General features: G+C 38.1%; 1 protein-coding gene across 9 annotated transcripts in view; it reads left to right on the top strand.

Annotated features, from left to right (window-relative positions):
• Window positions 1-17852, top strand: part of Hdac9 (histone deacetylase 9) — an 863837-nt gene that overhangs the window by 820737 nt on the left and 25248 nt on the right. For all 9 annotated transcript variants that reach the window (NM_001443943.1, XM_087554679.1, XM_087554684.1 and 6 more), the window contains 1 exon segment: window positions 5377-5461. In NM_001443943.1, coding sequence (NP_001430872.1) covers window positions 5377-5461 — 85 coding nt within the window.

Below are 17852 nucleotides of genomic sequence, written 5' to 3'. Positions count from 1 at the left end.
TGTCAACTCTGTAATCAGGAAGCAGAGGGAAGAAAATTACAACAAGTTTGAGTCTGGCCTGAGCTATATAGGAAAACCTCACCAAAAATAAAAAATATGTAGATCAAAACTTAAACATAAAAGTTAGCCATCACTAATCTCAGTCTAGTCCCTGTTGGTTCCTGCCATGTTGAGGAATACTCTTGGCATCAAAAACTGAATGGCCACACCTGCTCCTCCTTTTCTTCTTGGTTCTACCGTCATTCCTACAAGACTTGATAGGCTCTGCTGATGTTCAGAGATGTTGCTTCAGTGCTGTATTGGTGTCATCCTCGATTATCCACTCAGAGGAGAGAGTTAAGCATAATACTAATAGCCTGCCAGTCTATTGAATTGATTGTCAACAGAATCCACTCTGATTTCACCCCCTCCAACTCTATTAGGTGAAAACTATAAATGGCTTCAAACAAGTAACAATGGCTATTTTTAAAATGACTGACTCATCGTTCACAGTATGGATAAAATTATAACCAGATTTACTTATGCAATCAAAGTAAACATATACAACTAATTGCAGTCATTCTTGGGCAATTATTTAGATGAGAGAGGGGAATTTAAGTATCAATCCCTCCTCACTGGGGAATTGATACTGAATAGCTCATCATCATGGAAGATCAAGTGTGTTTCCTGATTTGCCTCCCTTGTCCTCTTGGTCTTGGCCGTCACATTTTTCCATAATCCCTTTGATCCTTGCATCTGAACACTTTTTGGACCTCATCTGGGTTGTTTGAATGTTGTAGGCAGACATTCAGTTTTCTTTGCCAGTGAACTTAAGGTCTGTATCGAAGAGCGTAACATTGTTGCAGCATGACTTTCTCACCGTTTCCCAGGAGCATCATTGCACAAAGGCACAGGCATTCAGTCTGTGTCCCTGCTTGCCTATGTCAGACAGCCGTTCTATTGTTAAGTTTCTGGAGGAAGGTTTATATTTATGAAGTTGTTTTTAAAGAGTAAAATGTTACACATATAGAACTCTGCACAAATGTGAACAATCAATGAAGTATCACAAGAACATCACATGAATAGCTGTTAATTGGTCAAAGATAATCTAAGTTCCTGATGATCCAGACGATTCTCTCCCTTCCAAAAGTGAGGATTTTGGGGTTTCTAACACTATATTTAAAATTCCCATGTATAAACTTTATAAATATTAAGTATTATAACTATATATTTTCTTTTGTATATACACATTTTCTGAATGTCATGCTTGTGAGAGTCCCCTTTCTCACTGCTCTTAATGGTAGCCTATTCATTTTTACCATTATAAGTATTACATTTTATAAAAGAAAATTTTTAGGAGACTAGTATAGTTTATTTATAATTATACTATGTTTACTAGACATGAACTTTTTTGTTTCCAGAGCTGGGGACCGAACCCAGGGCCTTGTGCTTGCTAGGCAAGCACTCTACCACTGAGCTAAATCCCCAACCCCTAGACATGAACTTTTTAAAAGTTGTGTTTCAATGATGTGATATAAAAAACTTTTTTCTGACATAAAAAATGTCCAGCATTCTCACTCTTCATTTCAACAGTACTGTGTGGGAGTTAGATAGTATAATGAGGTAACAAAAGGACTATACAGACTGAAGATGAATGAGAAATATCTTGTTATTATATATGATTGTGTATGCAGCAAATCTATTAAACTATTTTTATTAAAATCGGATTCATAATTAAGTTTAACAAGGTGAGTGTTAATTAAAAGTTAACGAAAATCTGTGATAATTTAAAATTCACTTAAGAAGTTGGTAAAAATCAACTCTCTTTTTATACCAAGAATAGAAAGGGAACAAAATAGAAATATAAACAGATTTTATGTAACTAGTCAACATGAGGAGAATCTGGATGGGGTCTTCCATCTGATAAAAATTCCACGTGATCTTTAGAAGTCTCTAAAAGCTAAATTTACCTACAAAAGATTTTGAAAATAAATTTAGATCTGCGTGTGGTGGCACATGCCTGTAACGCCAAGGGTGGGAGACTAATATAGAAGGCTCTCGAATGAAGGGTCAGACCAAGTTTTACTAAGGTCAGACATAAAAAAAATTGAAAATAAATAAACACACAGATAATTTATAAATATATCATCAAATGTGCAGAATGACTAGAATAATTCCAAGTCATGAGCCTGAATATTAAAACATAAAATATTTTTAGACATATTAACAAGTATTCACCTAAATCCATGTTTATGGTTTTAATGTTCTCCATTGTAAAGATTTCACTTGTACCAAATTGGGCTAAAAGTTAACTTTTGTACTTTTAAAATTTTCATTCTATTTGTATACCTGCTATTGCTTTTAAAACATTTTTATTTTTTCATTTTGAATTTTTATCAATTTATTTTAAACTATAAATCAAATTATTTCCCCCTCCTCTATCCAACCTTTCCCATTTTCCCTCAGACACCACCCCTAACCCTCCACCCACCTACCCCTCTCAGCCTCTCAAGTCCATCGCCTCTAAGTCTCCCTTGGTCACTAGTTAGCTGCCTGTAGGTGATGTTTTAAAATGGCTTCAGTTTTTGAAGCTCATGTGATGGCAGGTGAAACAAGCACCTTAGTTTTATCTGCACAATACCTCAATTTTATGCCAAAACTGTATCAACATAGGCTCTATCACTGAGCCTAAATTTATGTAAGGAATGGTTATGATTATATCTTACACATAGCAAAGATGATAACTAGCATTGTGTGCTTGTAAGTCGTAGTCAAATTATATAATTGATCTTAATAACTCTATAAAAATTATCATTATTTAATGATCTTCCTTGACAGGCAGCATAATGGGTGTATAAGACTCCTTGCATTTGGATCTGCTTTATCTTTCTGAAACATTTTGCACGCAAAAGTGATCTGTTTGATTAGATAGCTTTTTTATATCTTACTAATTCTGACTAGTCTCAATAGCTAATATTTTTTGCTACATCTTCTTGGCCAAACTACTTAACATAGCTTTGCCGTGTATTCCATGTTTGCTCCAAATTTATTAAAAATTACTATTTACTTAGTATTATTTCATTACTCAGTTATTAGATTACCAATAATGACCAATATTCATAAATATTTATCAAGCGGATGCTTCAATCAGATGGTTTGAGTGCCCATAATTCTGAATGATTGAGTCAACAAATTCCCTAAAATACACAACTCAATTCTGTGGTCCCTCCATACAAGGTTTTAATTTTAGGAAAACAGCCCATAAATGCTGCTTGCTTTCTTGCCAGTGGAGAGGCTCCTGCCCATTGCCTTCTCTGCAGAGTTACTGGATGAAAATAAAGAGCCCACATTGTGCGAACACTCTGAATCTAACCCTGTCTGTGCACACACTCAAAATGAAGCAAATTGGTGCAATTTACTGAAGGTTAAACTTTCAAATGACATTCACCCAAAACACGCGAGGAAATGGTTTGAGAGGCTTAAATGATCAATTTAATTTCCCTAATTCTCTGAGTTGCTTTTACAAGTAGGCACAACTTCGTGGCATTGAACTGAAGACTCCAAATTGCGGGTTTAGATGTGTTTGTGTTTTCATACTCAACATGCCGCACCACATATACTTTCTATATTACCCAGGACTTAAAAACAAGCCACAGACCTCAGGGTGCTCCAGTTGCAGAATCAGGACTTTTACACTTGCAATCTGTCTCTAGTTTTCTCTCCCTCTCCAGCACAGTTCCATTTATCAGCAGATTTTATCTGAAGTCTCAGGAAGGTTTTTGAAAGAGCTAGCTGTGCCAATGTTGAGTATAAGTTCTAGCATAAAGTGGTTCTTCGAAATGTATTATTGCTATGAAAACTATTTCTCTCTAGGCTCTGAGAAAGCAGTGAATGGGAGGAAAGTTTGTATATAAGCAAAGTGGCTCCCTCAACCCTTTCTAATCCCTCAGAAGGCATCTTCCAAGGGACCTTCAGCTTATGATTCAATCTTGCCTCTGAGAGGAGAGGCGGTACCAGTATAATATATCCTTACAGATACAATCTGAAGTCCTACTTTTTAAAAAAAAAATGATTTTAACCAAATTTAAGCATTTCACAACCTTTCCTCGACATTGACTTAGGCACAGTGGTATTTTCTCCCTCACTAAACTGTATTGCACACAGACCTTTTGATGTTTTAAAGCATTTTCTTTGGCAGCTAAGAAAAACACTCTACCAAGTTATATTTAGCGAATTTACTCATGTATAAATATCCCTGAGCTACTCTGTTATCCTGTGGCATCTGGAAGAAAGGTGCTATTGTTTTCAATACCATGATTGAAGTATAGAATAATCAACTCAGGGAGACCCTGGGGGTGAGATTCACTCACATATGTTGTGGAGATTTATAATCACTTAGGGTTTTTTTTTCTTCCTCCAGATGAAGAAACTTGGATGAGTTTATTCTTTGGTACGTCTAATGGCAGCAGTTCCTGGACATGCCACTGTGTTTAACCATGTCCACGTCTTATTTAGATTATTAACTTGAATTTTCTAGGAAAACGGCTTTTTAGGGTTTGCTGTCTTGCTAGTGTTATTTGCTTGCTTTCTGTGTCCCCAAAACGAGATGGTTATTTTCTTTGCAACTATAACACCCCACAGTACACTCAGAGTCATGTGTCTAAGATCTGCATCATCAGGCGTGATTCTAATAGAGGGGCTCCATTTAATTATCAGAAGTTCTACTGCATTTCTGGCAATGTTTGCCAGATTCCTCCATAAAAAAATCGGTGTAATTCCACAAGATCATGATAGATTTGCACAGAAGGAATTTGTCCCGGGCTTGAGGCTCACATGATTGTGGTTTTGAATAAAGTAGAAGTTAAATGGAGCTATGCTGTTCTTTTCCTGACTTCTTTACTATAGTTTTTGCTGCTACTTTATTCAAGGAACAAATGTCTCCTGACTTTCAACCAGGAAGTATGTAATGTGTAAGACAATTAAATGTAAAAGCACTGCTGGAATGTGACTAATAGAAGAGACTGTCCATCTGACACAAGTTCCCTGAGAGATGGCGCATGGCCTCAGCTGCTGATACTGTTGTGATGGAATTTGGTTTGTGAGGAACCTACAGAAATTATACAAATAACTCAGAGTTTAAATGACTAAGACACAGATGTGCACCTGATTCAGGGTCTCCATACATTAATCTTGAGACCAATAGAAAAGCTCCTTGGAATTTAATTATATGGATACAAGACATAAAATATAACCGACTACACCTGGGGACCTGATGTCAGCAAAATGTTAAGCAGTTCTTGGAACAGGCCACTGAGGATGAGCTTGTTCACTCGCTTTGCTTCTGTGCTATGCTCTGTGAGGTCTCACATTCTGCCATGGTCTCTCCTGTTCTTGCAGCCCGGGTCTCTTGAGGAAGATGTTCTCCACCAGTCTGTGAATACGAATGCAGCCGCTTCTTTACAGAAGACCATTGAAATCCAAAGTATGTCTTCAGTCTCTTCTTCACCTTTCACTAGGTCAAACTCGTTGAGATTATATAGATAATCAAAGCACAAACATAATTATTTTAATTTGCACATGGATTTTTATTGAATTATTTGCTTTACTTTGTGTTAGTCTTATCTGATGTCAAAACTGAGAAGCTAGTCTTATAATCTAGTTCTTCTCGTGCTTTCTATGCACTTAAAATTATTTCAACCACGGAGCAATGAAAATGAGATACATTTGGAAAATTGGATTGTGCAGTACAGTTTTAACTAAGAGTGAGTTGTCTCCTAAATGTGTTGGGATTTACCAATTATGTCCTGGCTTAAGTTTGGCAAAGAAGGAAAATTAATGAGGAGTTATCTTCATGACCAAGCCCTGCTCCGGCGAACATGGTAAGGTGAACTTTTTATTAGGCAATTACCTTCACAGATGTCAGCATCCCCCACAATAGATTGACCTGAATGTTATCACAAAGAGGAAGGCATAATGGTAAAAGTGGGTTCTAAGGATGATCACACACACACACACACACACACACACACACACACACACACACACACACAAATAGCTTTCCACACCACTGAAAACCTTTGCCATAGTTAAGAGTCCCTGTCTTCTCTTGCACAGTGGCAACCAGGAGGCGAGAGTGTGAGGTGTGATTATGAAAAGGATGGTTACATTCTCATTCTTTTGATGCCAATGATGTCATACACAAACCCGAATAAACCTCCCCTGACATCTCACACATGCCTGGAATGGAGGCTATAGGCATCCACTGAATGCTTATTGACTACATATAACCGTGGAATAAGTGGTACATTTTAAAGACTTTGAGAGAACAGAAAAACAAATATTTAAATATCAGAGAGCAAAGATACTGGATGAAAGCTAAGGTATAGGAATCGACTGCCTCCAAACACAAGTTTGGGCATGCCCATCTGCTCTGGTAGACAATCTGCTCAGGACTGTGACTCTTGTTTTGAGGGTTGACCAGAAGGACCCAGTGAGTGCCCTTCCAGATCCCTCAGAAGGACTCTTTGGATGGTCTAAGACTTTCCTCTCATGTTCTGATCCAATGTCCCAGTACAGGCTCTTGCACTATAAAGAGAGCTTGGTCTTCATGTGTGCCAAGGTTTTGTTCCAAGGATTCTTTTGCCGTTATACACAGAGTGCTCACAGGAAACACTTCCTGTGTGTTTTCAGCATTTAGCAATGGCTTTGTTTTGTGCTGGATAGTTGTCAAGACACAGAGGTTAGGAGAAGCAGGAGGAAGAAGAAGACAACAGAAGAGAAGGTAGAGGAGGTTCTGGCTGCAAGGATTTTAAGTTGATGAATAAAATAGAAATAAAAAGTCTAACTCTGACTCCATGTTCTCTGGAATCACTGAGGCAATGACAAAGAAGCAGCTTCCTTCTTCCTCAGAGTGGAGGCTTGAGGTAAATGGAAGCCTAGAACTTGAGAGTAGGTAGGTTTGAGTAGGTGAAATGGAAGCCTAGAACTTGAGAGTAGGTAGGTTTGAGTAGGTGAAATGGAGTCACATTTTTCAATGTCATAATAAACCAATGCTTCAACCAATTTCTAATGAAGAGCCCCATGCTGTGTCTAGGAACCAGGCTCTCTCTCTTCATCTATCCAAACTGGTTCTACTCATGAATTCACATGTGATGCATCTCTAGGAAGAGGAACATATTCCTAGTTTCACGGGGGCTGTTCTTAGTGTTAGGTCATGCTAGCCGAGCTACTTAAAAAGGATTGCTTAAATAAAGCATCTATTTCATAGTCTGGCCATGGAAGATTGGGCTTCATGGTCCTTTGGCCTGTGGACATGCAGATCCCATGCTAGGGTGGTCAATATGTGAGTCACTACTCTTACTGTCGCTGCTTTAAAATTCTTAGAAAGTTTCTGAATAAAGTAGTCTCCCTTTTGTCCTGGACCCTGCAAGTAATATAACCAGTTCTGTAATGAAGTTCTGTTTGAAAAAACAACTTCTAGGAAAGAGTAGTAGAAGTATCACCCAACTTCAAATTCCAATTGTGGTTTGGAAGAGGATGAATGGTGGTAGGACAAGGTAGTGAAGGGACAGAGAGATAGACAGATAGATACAACTCTGGAAGTGACTTCTGACACACATGGGGACAGGAGAAAATCAGTACAGACACAGTCCTTCAGCTCTGGGCTCTGACACTGGTCTGCATTTCTCTTGGTTCCAAGTGTATGCATCTTTTAAGCTGCTCTTTCAGACTAAAAAAAATGAGAAGAAAATGGGGAAAGTCCATGGAACAGCAAAACGAAGTGGGTATTTTAGAGTGTGAAACTTCATATTGACTAGGGGAGTGAAAATGATGAGCTTCAAGTTCTATGGAAAATACTCAAGTTCCTTACAAAAGATCATTGTATTCTTTTACTTCTCTCTGATGCATATCTCACTTTTTTCATGTCAACTGTCCTGGAGTACTATGCATACTTTGACCAAGTTCTTCATTTCTGGTTCTGCCTGGAAAATAATCAAGCGTAGCTACATAGCTTTTGAACTAACAGAGATAAGAAGGCAGTGGGAGGAAACATGGGACTCCTTCCTTGTTAGAACTTTGTTAAGAATTTTGAGAAACTCACAGCAGAAAAGTGATCCAAACATGAGGTCCTTCTGAGGCCATGGACCTCACTCCTAGGAAATGGTCCACAAAAGTAGCCTTTCTTTTAACATATGCGCCATTCTTCACATGTGTCTCCAAGTACCACAAGGGTCCTCCTTTCAGCTCAAGGAAGTGCTTGAGCTTAGCCCACCTCCGAGCCCAGGTTCTGAAGGATTCTGTGCTGCACTTTTAAGCTGTGTAAGTGTTGGGAAGTGGGCTTTAGCATGTGGGAAACATTCAGGCACGTTCCTAGAGAGTCCTTTCCCAAGGCACACAGCAAGGCGATGACAGGTCTTCTGTAGATTTCTTTTTGAGAACTGAACCCCCAGCTGAGGGTATGCAGGTGCTGGATGCTTTGATTAGCATTGGCCCTCTGCCTGGCCACATGCTTTTTGTGTGCGTTTTGCAGCAGGATCATCCCTGTGGTCCTATCCTTGCTTAGACTGTTCATTTGGCTGAAGTCGAAAAGGACATGCAGAAGGGCGTTCATTTATCTTGACAGGTGGAACACACCCACCCCCCTTAGATTATAGGCTACTTCTATGTCATGATAATGAATGGCGTATAAGGGTCAACTGTCTTTGCAAAGAAATGAGTAGTATGGCTGGCAATATACTTTAAAAAGTTTCCTTTGTCCTCTAAAAGTTGAGAGTAAAATCACCATATATATAATCCAGTCACCTGTCTTCTGAATATTATCAAAAAACATCTTTAAAGGAGCTAAAAATATTAGCATTTAAGTATTCATCACAACACTATTCAGAAAAGCCAAGCAATAGGAGCAAAACCTGAATGTTTATCAATGAAAGAATGGATAAAAAATGTGATGTGTCAAGACAAAGGAATAGTGTTCAGTCTTAAAGAGGAAGCCCCATCATATGCTTATTTAGATCTATATCCATTCACAGCACCAACTGTGTCAGTGATATTTTTGCTTGTTTGATCTAACCTGATCATTCATGCAATGATTGGTGTACACAAGGACCTTGCAAGTATTTTTTTCAAAAAATTAGTCATTTGACCAGTAATCTCTTGTTCCATTTTTCTTTATTTAGACCACATCAGTCTTTTTTAAGGTAGCTTAATATAATTATGCCCGACAACCATACAAGGGAATTAAGAAGAGCAAACAAGACACATGCAAACCCCTTTCTTCCTAATTCACAATTGACAAGAATGAGTCAGTTCTGCTATGAAGACCCAAACTACTTTTGTGTCTGTCCACAGACAATCTTGGAAGACATGGTTTTTAGACCTGAGTCTGGCCTTTGATTGCACAGTAGTAATAACCAACAAACATTGCCTGGGAGGAGTCAGGCCAGAGTAGAAGAATGCCGTGTGTGTGTGTGTGTGTGTGTGTGTGTGTGTGCGTGCGCGCGTGCGTGCGTGCGTGTGTGTGTGTGTGTGTGTGTGTGTGTGTGTGTGTGCTTGCATGCGCGCTTTCCCAAAACCCATGCTTATAGCTTATAGCACCTATGTGACCCTGAAATACCCCCTGCTTTCTACAGCACATTAGGACGCGGGGTCTTCTAATACTGTTCTTCATATAGTGGTGCTGACCCATGAAAACAGCTTCCCTGAGACTAGGATGGGAGAACCATGAAGTGAATTTTCCATAAAAATTAAATTTTATTCGGCTTGAAAGAGTATAATTTTAAGTTCTAAAAAACATATAACAAATGATACTGATTTTTCATGTGTGAAACCCCAAAATATGAGAAGTTGAAGTATAGAGACATGATCTCCCCTCATTTAATTTTTTAGTAAGACTACCCTCTGTAAGTGACAACTGACTTTGTGGACCTCCTATGTGATAATCATAGTGTTTTTTGATTTTAGGATCAAGAAAATATATGTGTGCACAAGGATTTGGGGATTCTTTTTCAAAACTGCTGCAACCATCTAGTGGTTTGGAGCTGACAAGCTGAAAAACACAGAGTGGTGAATTTTGAAATGATATGAATCCCTCTCTAATCTCCTCTCTTCTATTCACCAATCATATGATCATTGAGAAAACCACTTCCCTGGGTTTCAAGAGGAATATCGGGAGCAAACATCACCACACTGCTTTCTAAAATGGGGCTACTGGGGGAAGGGTGTTAGGGGATAAGAAGTAATATTTACACAAGAAATGTGGAAATTTCTCCTTGAAACCTCACTTTTCTCTTCTCTCCACTATAAGCAACCTCTATTGTTGAATTTTGCTAGGATTCCTTATTTTGCCAAGTCAAAATGAGGAAGGAACTGTCTTTGTAATTTCATCATATGTTCATGTCAGATGCATCGCATAGATAAAAGATGAACTCTCGTTTCTTTTACATGTAAACCTTGTTGCTTTGGTCTGAGTAAGAATGGCCCCATAGGCTCATGTGTTTGGATGCTTGGTGTTCAGTCAGTGGAAATGTTTAGGAAGGATTTGGAGGTGGGGGCCTTGTTGGAAGAGGTGTGTCACTGAGGGCAGGCTAATGAGGTTTCAGAAGTCCAGGCCATTCCCAGTTAGCTCTTTCTCTCAGTCTGGTTCTTATGGATGAGATTCAAGCTCTTACTATTGCTTCAATGTCATATGTGTCTGCATGCTGCCATGCTCTTTGCCGTTATGGTCACTGACACATCCTTTGAAACCATACGTCCCAAATAAACTCTTCTATAAGCTGCGTCTCTCATGGTGTCTTATCACAACAAGAGAAAAGTAACTAAGACATTACTATTGTTACGTAGCTTTTAAAAACACACTTGGGGAGTGCTACTAAGGGACAACAAAGTGTGTGTATGTAGCTCTCCAAGTAGACCCAACTTCAAGCCAATTTGCAAAGGGAGATGATTTTCTTTGATGCAGGAGAATGGTAAAAATAAGTATGTATTTGAGTACAGTGTGGAGAGCAAGATTCACATACACTTCTGTATTTTAGGGAAGTAAGAAGGAAACAGGCTTTGCTCAACTCAATGAGGCAAGTTTGTCTGACACCTACTTTTCCACGTAACTGCTTCTGCTTTCTATTTGGTGCATGTGTCATTGAATGAATGTTTCCCACCTCTTCTCGCTTATCTGAAGTTTTTTGGGGTTTTTGTTTTTGTTTTTGTTTTTTTGTTTGTTTGTTTTTGCTGTTCCCTTTTTTGTTTTGTTTTGTTTCCTTTTGTTTCCTTTTGTTTCTTACTCTGGCTCAACCTCTAGTTCTGAAAACTATCCTTAGAAAAGAAAACATGGATACTGATAAATCAGCAATGACAAAAGAAGGCTACTTTGGGTGATTTTACTTACACTGTTTTTAATAGGAGACACCTGGTTGACAAAATAAAAAACCACCAATGACCAGGCATGAGAATGGATAGTCAGAAGGTGAGCCATTCGGGTCTCTTAGTTCAAAAGACACCCGGAGAATAATAAATGAAGATGGCTTTTTAAGGCAAGTGAAGACTTGCTGTAAAGGCACCAACCACTGTCTTCATTGGGCTGCAATGCCATTCCAGCTGCCCTCTCCCAATCCTGAGATCCTGTACTTTCTCCTTCCCCAGGGAAGAGGCATTTCCATCAGACAGTCAGGAGAAAATTCACATTGTTTCTCATCTAATAGGAATTTGCATATATCACTTGCTGTGAGAGAATCACTTGATACTTTACTTCAAGGGCTCATGAACACAGACATTTCCCCATATTTCAAATGTTCTTAGTACATCATGTAGTTGATTGACAACTTGACTACACACCATGTGCCTACCCAAACTCAAAATTTCCACTGAGCAATTGTCCCATACCATTTCCTTTTGATTTTCTCCTTTTTGTTCTGGTTTTTATTTTACCTCTTTCCTCCATTTCCATTCTGCTGAGATCCAGGGAAGAAGAGTAAGAGGGTACAGTGCTGTAAAGGGACTTTCTACTTTCAGGAATGTAAAGTTTGGTTTCAGGCCAGAATGAAGCATCATCAGGCCTTTATTTACAAGATTATACAGGTTCTAGACAGATGGTTTGGGTGTTAAGAGCACTTGCTGCTCTTCCATAGGAACTGAGTTTAGTTTTCAAGACCAATGACAGGCAGCTCAAAAGCATCTGTTAACTTTAGTTCCAAGGGATTCCATACATTTAGGTTCCTCAGACATCAGTACTCTAATGCACTTACCCACATGCAGACATACACACAAAGTTACACATAATTTAAATTTTAAAAAGTAAATCTGAAAAGCTTATTGTGCCTATACCAAGATCAGGAGATATATAGGGCTTATTGACTGGGTCAATTCCAAAATAGAATTAACATAAAGTCATTAGATGGCATGGAGAAGACAAATAATTTTAGATTTTTTTCTGATTTTGAAAACAAAAGATATCAATATTTACCTCATGAAATTGAAAGTAGTGAAGGTTATAGGACTGGAAAGGAAATGAAGAGAATTGGGCTTAAAAACAAAAACAAAAAACAAACAAGTTTTGCTAAGTCTTGAGTGTTGAAGAAATGTTAGCTTTGTGCTACGCATCTATTCTCTACAGTGAAGTTATAGAGGGCCAGTGAATGAAATTCCTTATACAAGACAAATATTGTAAGCTATTAGCGAATGTTCAAATACCAGTTATTAAGTACTCATTGTCTGACAGTGCTCTCCTCAGACTCTCACTAATACCTTCTAACAACTAACTTTTCCCAACAACTCGATAAGGTGAGTCTTAACTCATTGACACTTTAAAGAAATTGAGGGCCATTGGGTTACTTAAGTTCCCATGGGTCACAGAGCTAATGAGTGGGTAAAGCAAGATCATGAGGCCAGCAGCTCTGCTCCTCAGGATTACTGCTGAGCCACTGTGTCCCTTGGCTCTCAGGTAAACTCACTCGTCCTGCTTCAGTTTCTGTGTGCACACCCCACCCCCTCTTCCCATCTGTTTCAAAGGTACATACCTAGGGGAGAAAATCACTTTGACTTAGACACTGGAATTTTAGTTGTCCAGCCTAATTGAGGTTGGGCCATAGTCAGGTCTGGAAGCCCAAGTGCCAAATTCCTAGGAGCCACAGAGCTCTGGGTCTACTCTGGAGCCCCTTGTAAACTTGTAAAACAAATCTAATCAGAAAAAAATGCAAGGGTTGGCAGAATTTCAAGTCCCTGCCCTGCTGAGTTTAAACCCCTGACTATTGTCAGGTGTGAGCTGTGGTTTGTCATACAGCCTGTGACTTTAGACAGAGGCCTTGATGTTAGAGGCCTGGGCCAGGCAGACTTTCATTGAGGAAAAGCAGTGTTAGGCTTTCTTCCACTGGTAACCCCACCTACACTCATTTGTAACACAGTCAGGTCAAATGCGTTCACGTGACTCTTTTAAAGTTGATCCTGACTTCTATTTGCCATTCTCTTGAAACACTGAAAAACTCTGACCGTTGTGTGGAAAAGTCCCATCAGTAAAATGCACCCAAATGTAAAAAAAAACTCTTCTGTCTGCTTAGAGATTGAACTTGGTTTGGTAATTTATTTGTTTCTACTTGCCTCTGTAGTTACAAAAACTTTCATTAACATTTCTTCTAACTCAAAACTAATCAAACCAAAAGAATAAATAAAACCATGTATGTGTCTAAGCTGAAACCTCTTTAACAATAGGAGTGGTCTGGGGAAGAGACTGTCCTAAGCTGTCCCTAAACAAGTGAGTTCCTCACACCTATAGGACCCTATTAGCTGAGGCAGAAACACTAGACCTTCAGGTCTGTGGGAAGAGTCTTGCTGTGTATTTGCATATATTTCCTCTGGTCCCCACATATCTCTGCAATGCAAACCATCCATAGGCACTAGAGACCTCCCAAGGCCCGGCATGTTGGAAGTCTTTTCAATAGGAAACAACAAGATTTTGTCCTCTGTGATCTTAAAGTCCATTTTCATTCCATCTAAGCATCTCTGTGACTGACTCATTGGTCTCTACCCTATTTCCTAAGTAAAATCAGAACCGCAAAACTTCCTGTTTGAGGTGTAATAGACAGAAACTTTAACAGGCTCCACCTAAAAAATCAAAGAGATTTAGTATATGTAAAAAAAGAATAAATCTTAATATATCACTGAACTTTTATGATGAGGGTAAGCAGAATAGAGAAAGGAAAACAGCAAGTTGAGGTGTGCCCAGCGGCAGTGGACAGTGACGCTGACAGAAAGAGTAAGATATGAGAGCACATGATACCCAACGTATGCACAAGCTCTGGGGATCTGGCAAAGGTGGGATAGGCATTTAATGGGCTGTAAACACATGTTTAATTATTTAACTCTTAGTTTCTAGACGAAACCAGTGAACTTCTCTTCCAGAAGAAAGTATTCACAACTTAAATCTTCAGGGTACAGGAGCATTGGGTTCAACAAAATATGAACTTTAAATAACTGAATAACCTATTTAGAGAAATTCATAGTCCAAAGTACAGGGACACCTGTCACTAGGGAGAGTAGGCAGAAGTGAGAAATGCAGTGATCCAGTATTATTTTTAGGTTAAATATGAATGACATAATGTTAAGAGCAAAGCGTGATGAAGGGCCAATCACCTTCAGTACTTCATAAAACATTACTGAAATAATGATACACCTCTTCTTCCTCTCTACTTTTGTTTTCCAAAAGAAAACATAGAAATAAACAATGAGAAAGGAATTAAGTGGGGCCGGGATAAGAGAGGACCATCTATCATTACCTTAGCAGATGTGAGGGGAGACTGAAAACTGAATTATAAACCAGTATTGACAACCGAGTCTCTGCCAAAGACGGATACATGACTGTGCTAGGCCATGCGTGCCGTGCTTTACCTGCACATCTAGGACTCTGGCCTGTCTCCTAGTGTGTAAGTCCTTGTCCCTTCTCACTCACCATCCCGTTCTCTCTTCCCTCAGTCCTATGTACAGCTGTAATGTAAGAACATTTAAAACGAGTTGACGTTCAACTCTTCAGTCTACAAAGCCACAGCTCTGCCCATTTCTCTTAACAACCTAAGAATATGTAAAGTCTGGATTAGTTCACAAGTAACTGCAGTACTAGACCCAAGCAAACAGGTCTCCAAGAGACGGATTTATTGTCTATATATCACACATATATAGAACATACATAGAGAACACACACATATATGTATACACATATATATGTATATATATTTGTTAAATGTATTTCCAATTTCCAAATTCAGCACTGCATGGTTCATTTTCACCTTTTATCTTGCTCTTTTTGTTATCTCTTCCCCTAAAAATGAGAGATCTTGGTCTTATCTGTCTCATACCTACTATTTTTAACTCATATGCATATGAAGCACTTTCAGAATTGCTAATCCATACCATCTGAAACACTACAAACTAGAGAGTCCTCTTTGTGTCCTTAGCCTAGTACCATTTAGTCAAACAATTATTTTTAAAATTTGTTAGGCTAGCTTTTTACTCTCCTTTCAGCATGCTGCTAGCCCTTTATTATATAACTAGTTACATCAACATTGTCTTCCATTTGGACTTTCCTTATCATACCCTAGTTATTGTCAGAAATTTATAAATGGTAAAATGTATTTTTAAAAATGAGCTTATGACTTTAAATATTGATAATTGTTATGTGTAAATGTACAGAATCATATGTCAATCAAAATAGGTATTCTTTGATTCTACTTGGTATGAATACCCATATTTTATTTAGTTTTGTATTCAATATTCCCAAGCACTGGTCTGGACAGTTATAGGCAAACAGATAATTGATCACACATTAAGGCATAACAAAGAAATAGTTTATTCTTCTAAATTCCATATCAGTGGTTGGGGTGACAAAGCAGGTGGTCTTACACCCGAATGCAGGAAAAGAGAGATGGTGACATCATAGTGTTAACTCAGCAGTTCTCTGAAAATCTCCCCAGAATGCCTGTATAAAGTCATCTCTTCCACCACGCTGAATTCATGGTAATCATTAACTTATTCTCTAGTCTAAAGTTTTCAGCTTTCCCAGAAGATAAATAAATGGAATAATAAAAATATGTGTCTTTCACATCTGATTTATTTTACTGTCCAATCCCTTCAGACCCCATCCCTCTTCCTGATAGATCACTAGTTCATTTATTGTGTTGAGTAGCACCTATTGTCCAGATAAAGCACAATTTACTTATCCATTTTCATACTGTAAAGCATCAGGCAACCCTATATAAAGTTCTATAACCATTGACTATTCAGATTTCAGTGAAAATGCAAGTTTTTCATTTCTCTAGAGTAAATACCTGGAAATAGGATTTATCAATCTTGTGGAAATTTTATTATAAACTCTTTCAAAAAAACCACTGCACAGTTCACAGTACCTGTGTCTTTCTGCATTCCCACTAGCAAAGAATTTCCAAGAGACCTGCATCCTCCCTCATCAATGATTGGTGTTCTAGCTTTGGGCTTTCTGCATACAGAGGGTGCATTGTGAAATCTCACCATGGCTTTTACTTTCATTATTCTAATGATTTTGTTGGTATCCTATATATTTTTCTTTGATAAAACAAAAAGAAAATGCAGCACCAGGTATTGCAGGTGTTACACTACAGGAAACCAAACAATCAGATAGAAACAAGGAAGTTAAAGAAACACTAAGTCAACCTGTCAGAAGAAAGAGACAGACGGGTCAGTGGTACGGGAGCTTTATTCAGGCTAACAGGTCCAAGGTTGCAATTCCAAAGTAGCATTGATGTAACCTATTTAAAGACATAACAAAGACGTGCTTACAATAAGGAAACAATGTCAATCCTCAGATCCAAGAACTCAGAAAATCTCAAGCAAATTAACACGAATAATATCCCACTGTGTATCAACAGAATGAACATATTGCATTTAAACAAATGAGAGCTTAGAAAGTAAATCTTTTAAAGTAAATGTAGCCAGCAGTATAACCAAAAGACCTTCAGAGTTATTAACGATACCATTTAGTTCTATAGAAGGTTGCAAGCAATATTGTGAAGAGTCTATAATTTCCATAATCCATCAAAACAGAAAGTATATTCTTCATAAATGTTAGTTTGTAGTAACTATATGAGGGAGAGAGGCTGCTTAGAGGCTCTTTATAAACTGAGTATCGCACATAAATAGTCATTAGGAAGTATAATTCTGGGTCAGTTATTTTCTGTCGCTCTACTAAGATACTCTGATAAAAACAACTTGAAGAAGAACGACTTTATTTGGACCCTGGATTCTAGAGAGATAGAGTCTGACACGACCACTGCAGAAACACTCTAAATTTCAAAACCACTTGAAATGGCACTACCATCTGAGGATCAATCGTGCAAACACACAAACCCACCCACCATTTCTTACGTGAAGTACCACATTCTGTTCATGCTATTTGTCAATACTCAGCTTGTCAACAAAGAAACTGGTTATTGTTCTTTGATATATATGATTCACATACATTTATTTCTTCAAATGAATTTTAACTGTCAATATAAAATTTGAATAACACTACTTTTTAGGTCTTCCACATAAAAAATAATTTGTTGGCTAATAAATATTTAGACTCATGAATTAGGATTTCTATTTTCATCATTTTTAGGCTCAAAAAATTGCCCCATTAATAGCGAAGTTGTACCGATTTGTATGAAAGCATAAACTGGTCACTCAATTGATAGGCCAAATTTTAAGAGTATATTTTTATACCAGTGTAATATTTTTGATCCCCATAAAATTAATTCTCCATTTAGCTATAGTGAGTGGATTTTTAACAAGTATTAAGAAGCGATGGAGAACTTGCGAATAAAAAGAAGCTACAGTGGATGGGCCTTTCACAAACCCTAAGTGTTGATATAGTTGAAGTC

The sequence above is a fragment of the Rattus norvegicus genome, chromosome 6 (genome assembly GCF_021556685.1).
Source record: "Rattus norvegicus strain SHRSP/BbbUtx chromosome 6, alternate assembly SHRSP_T2T, whole genome shotgun sequence".
NCBI lineage: Eukaryota > Metazoa > Chordata > Mammalia > Rodentia > Muridae > Rattus > Rattus norvegicus.
Note: the sequence above shows the minus strand (reverse complement) of the source record. Positions and strands in the feature narration are given on the sequence as shown.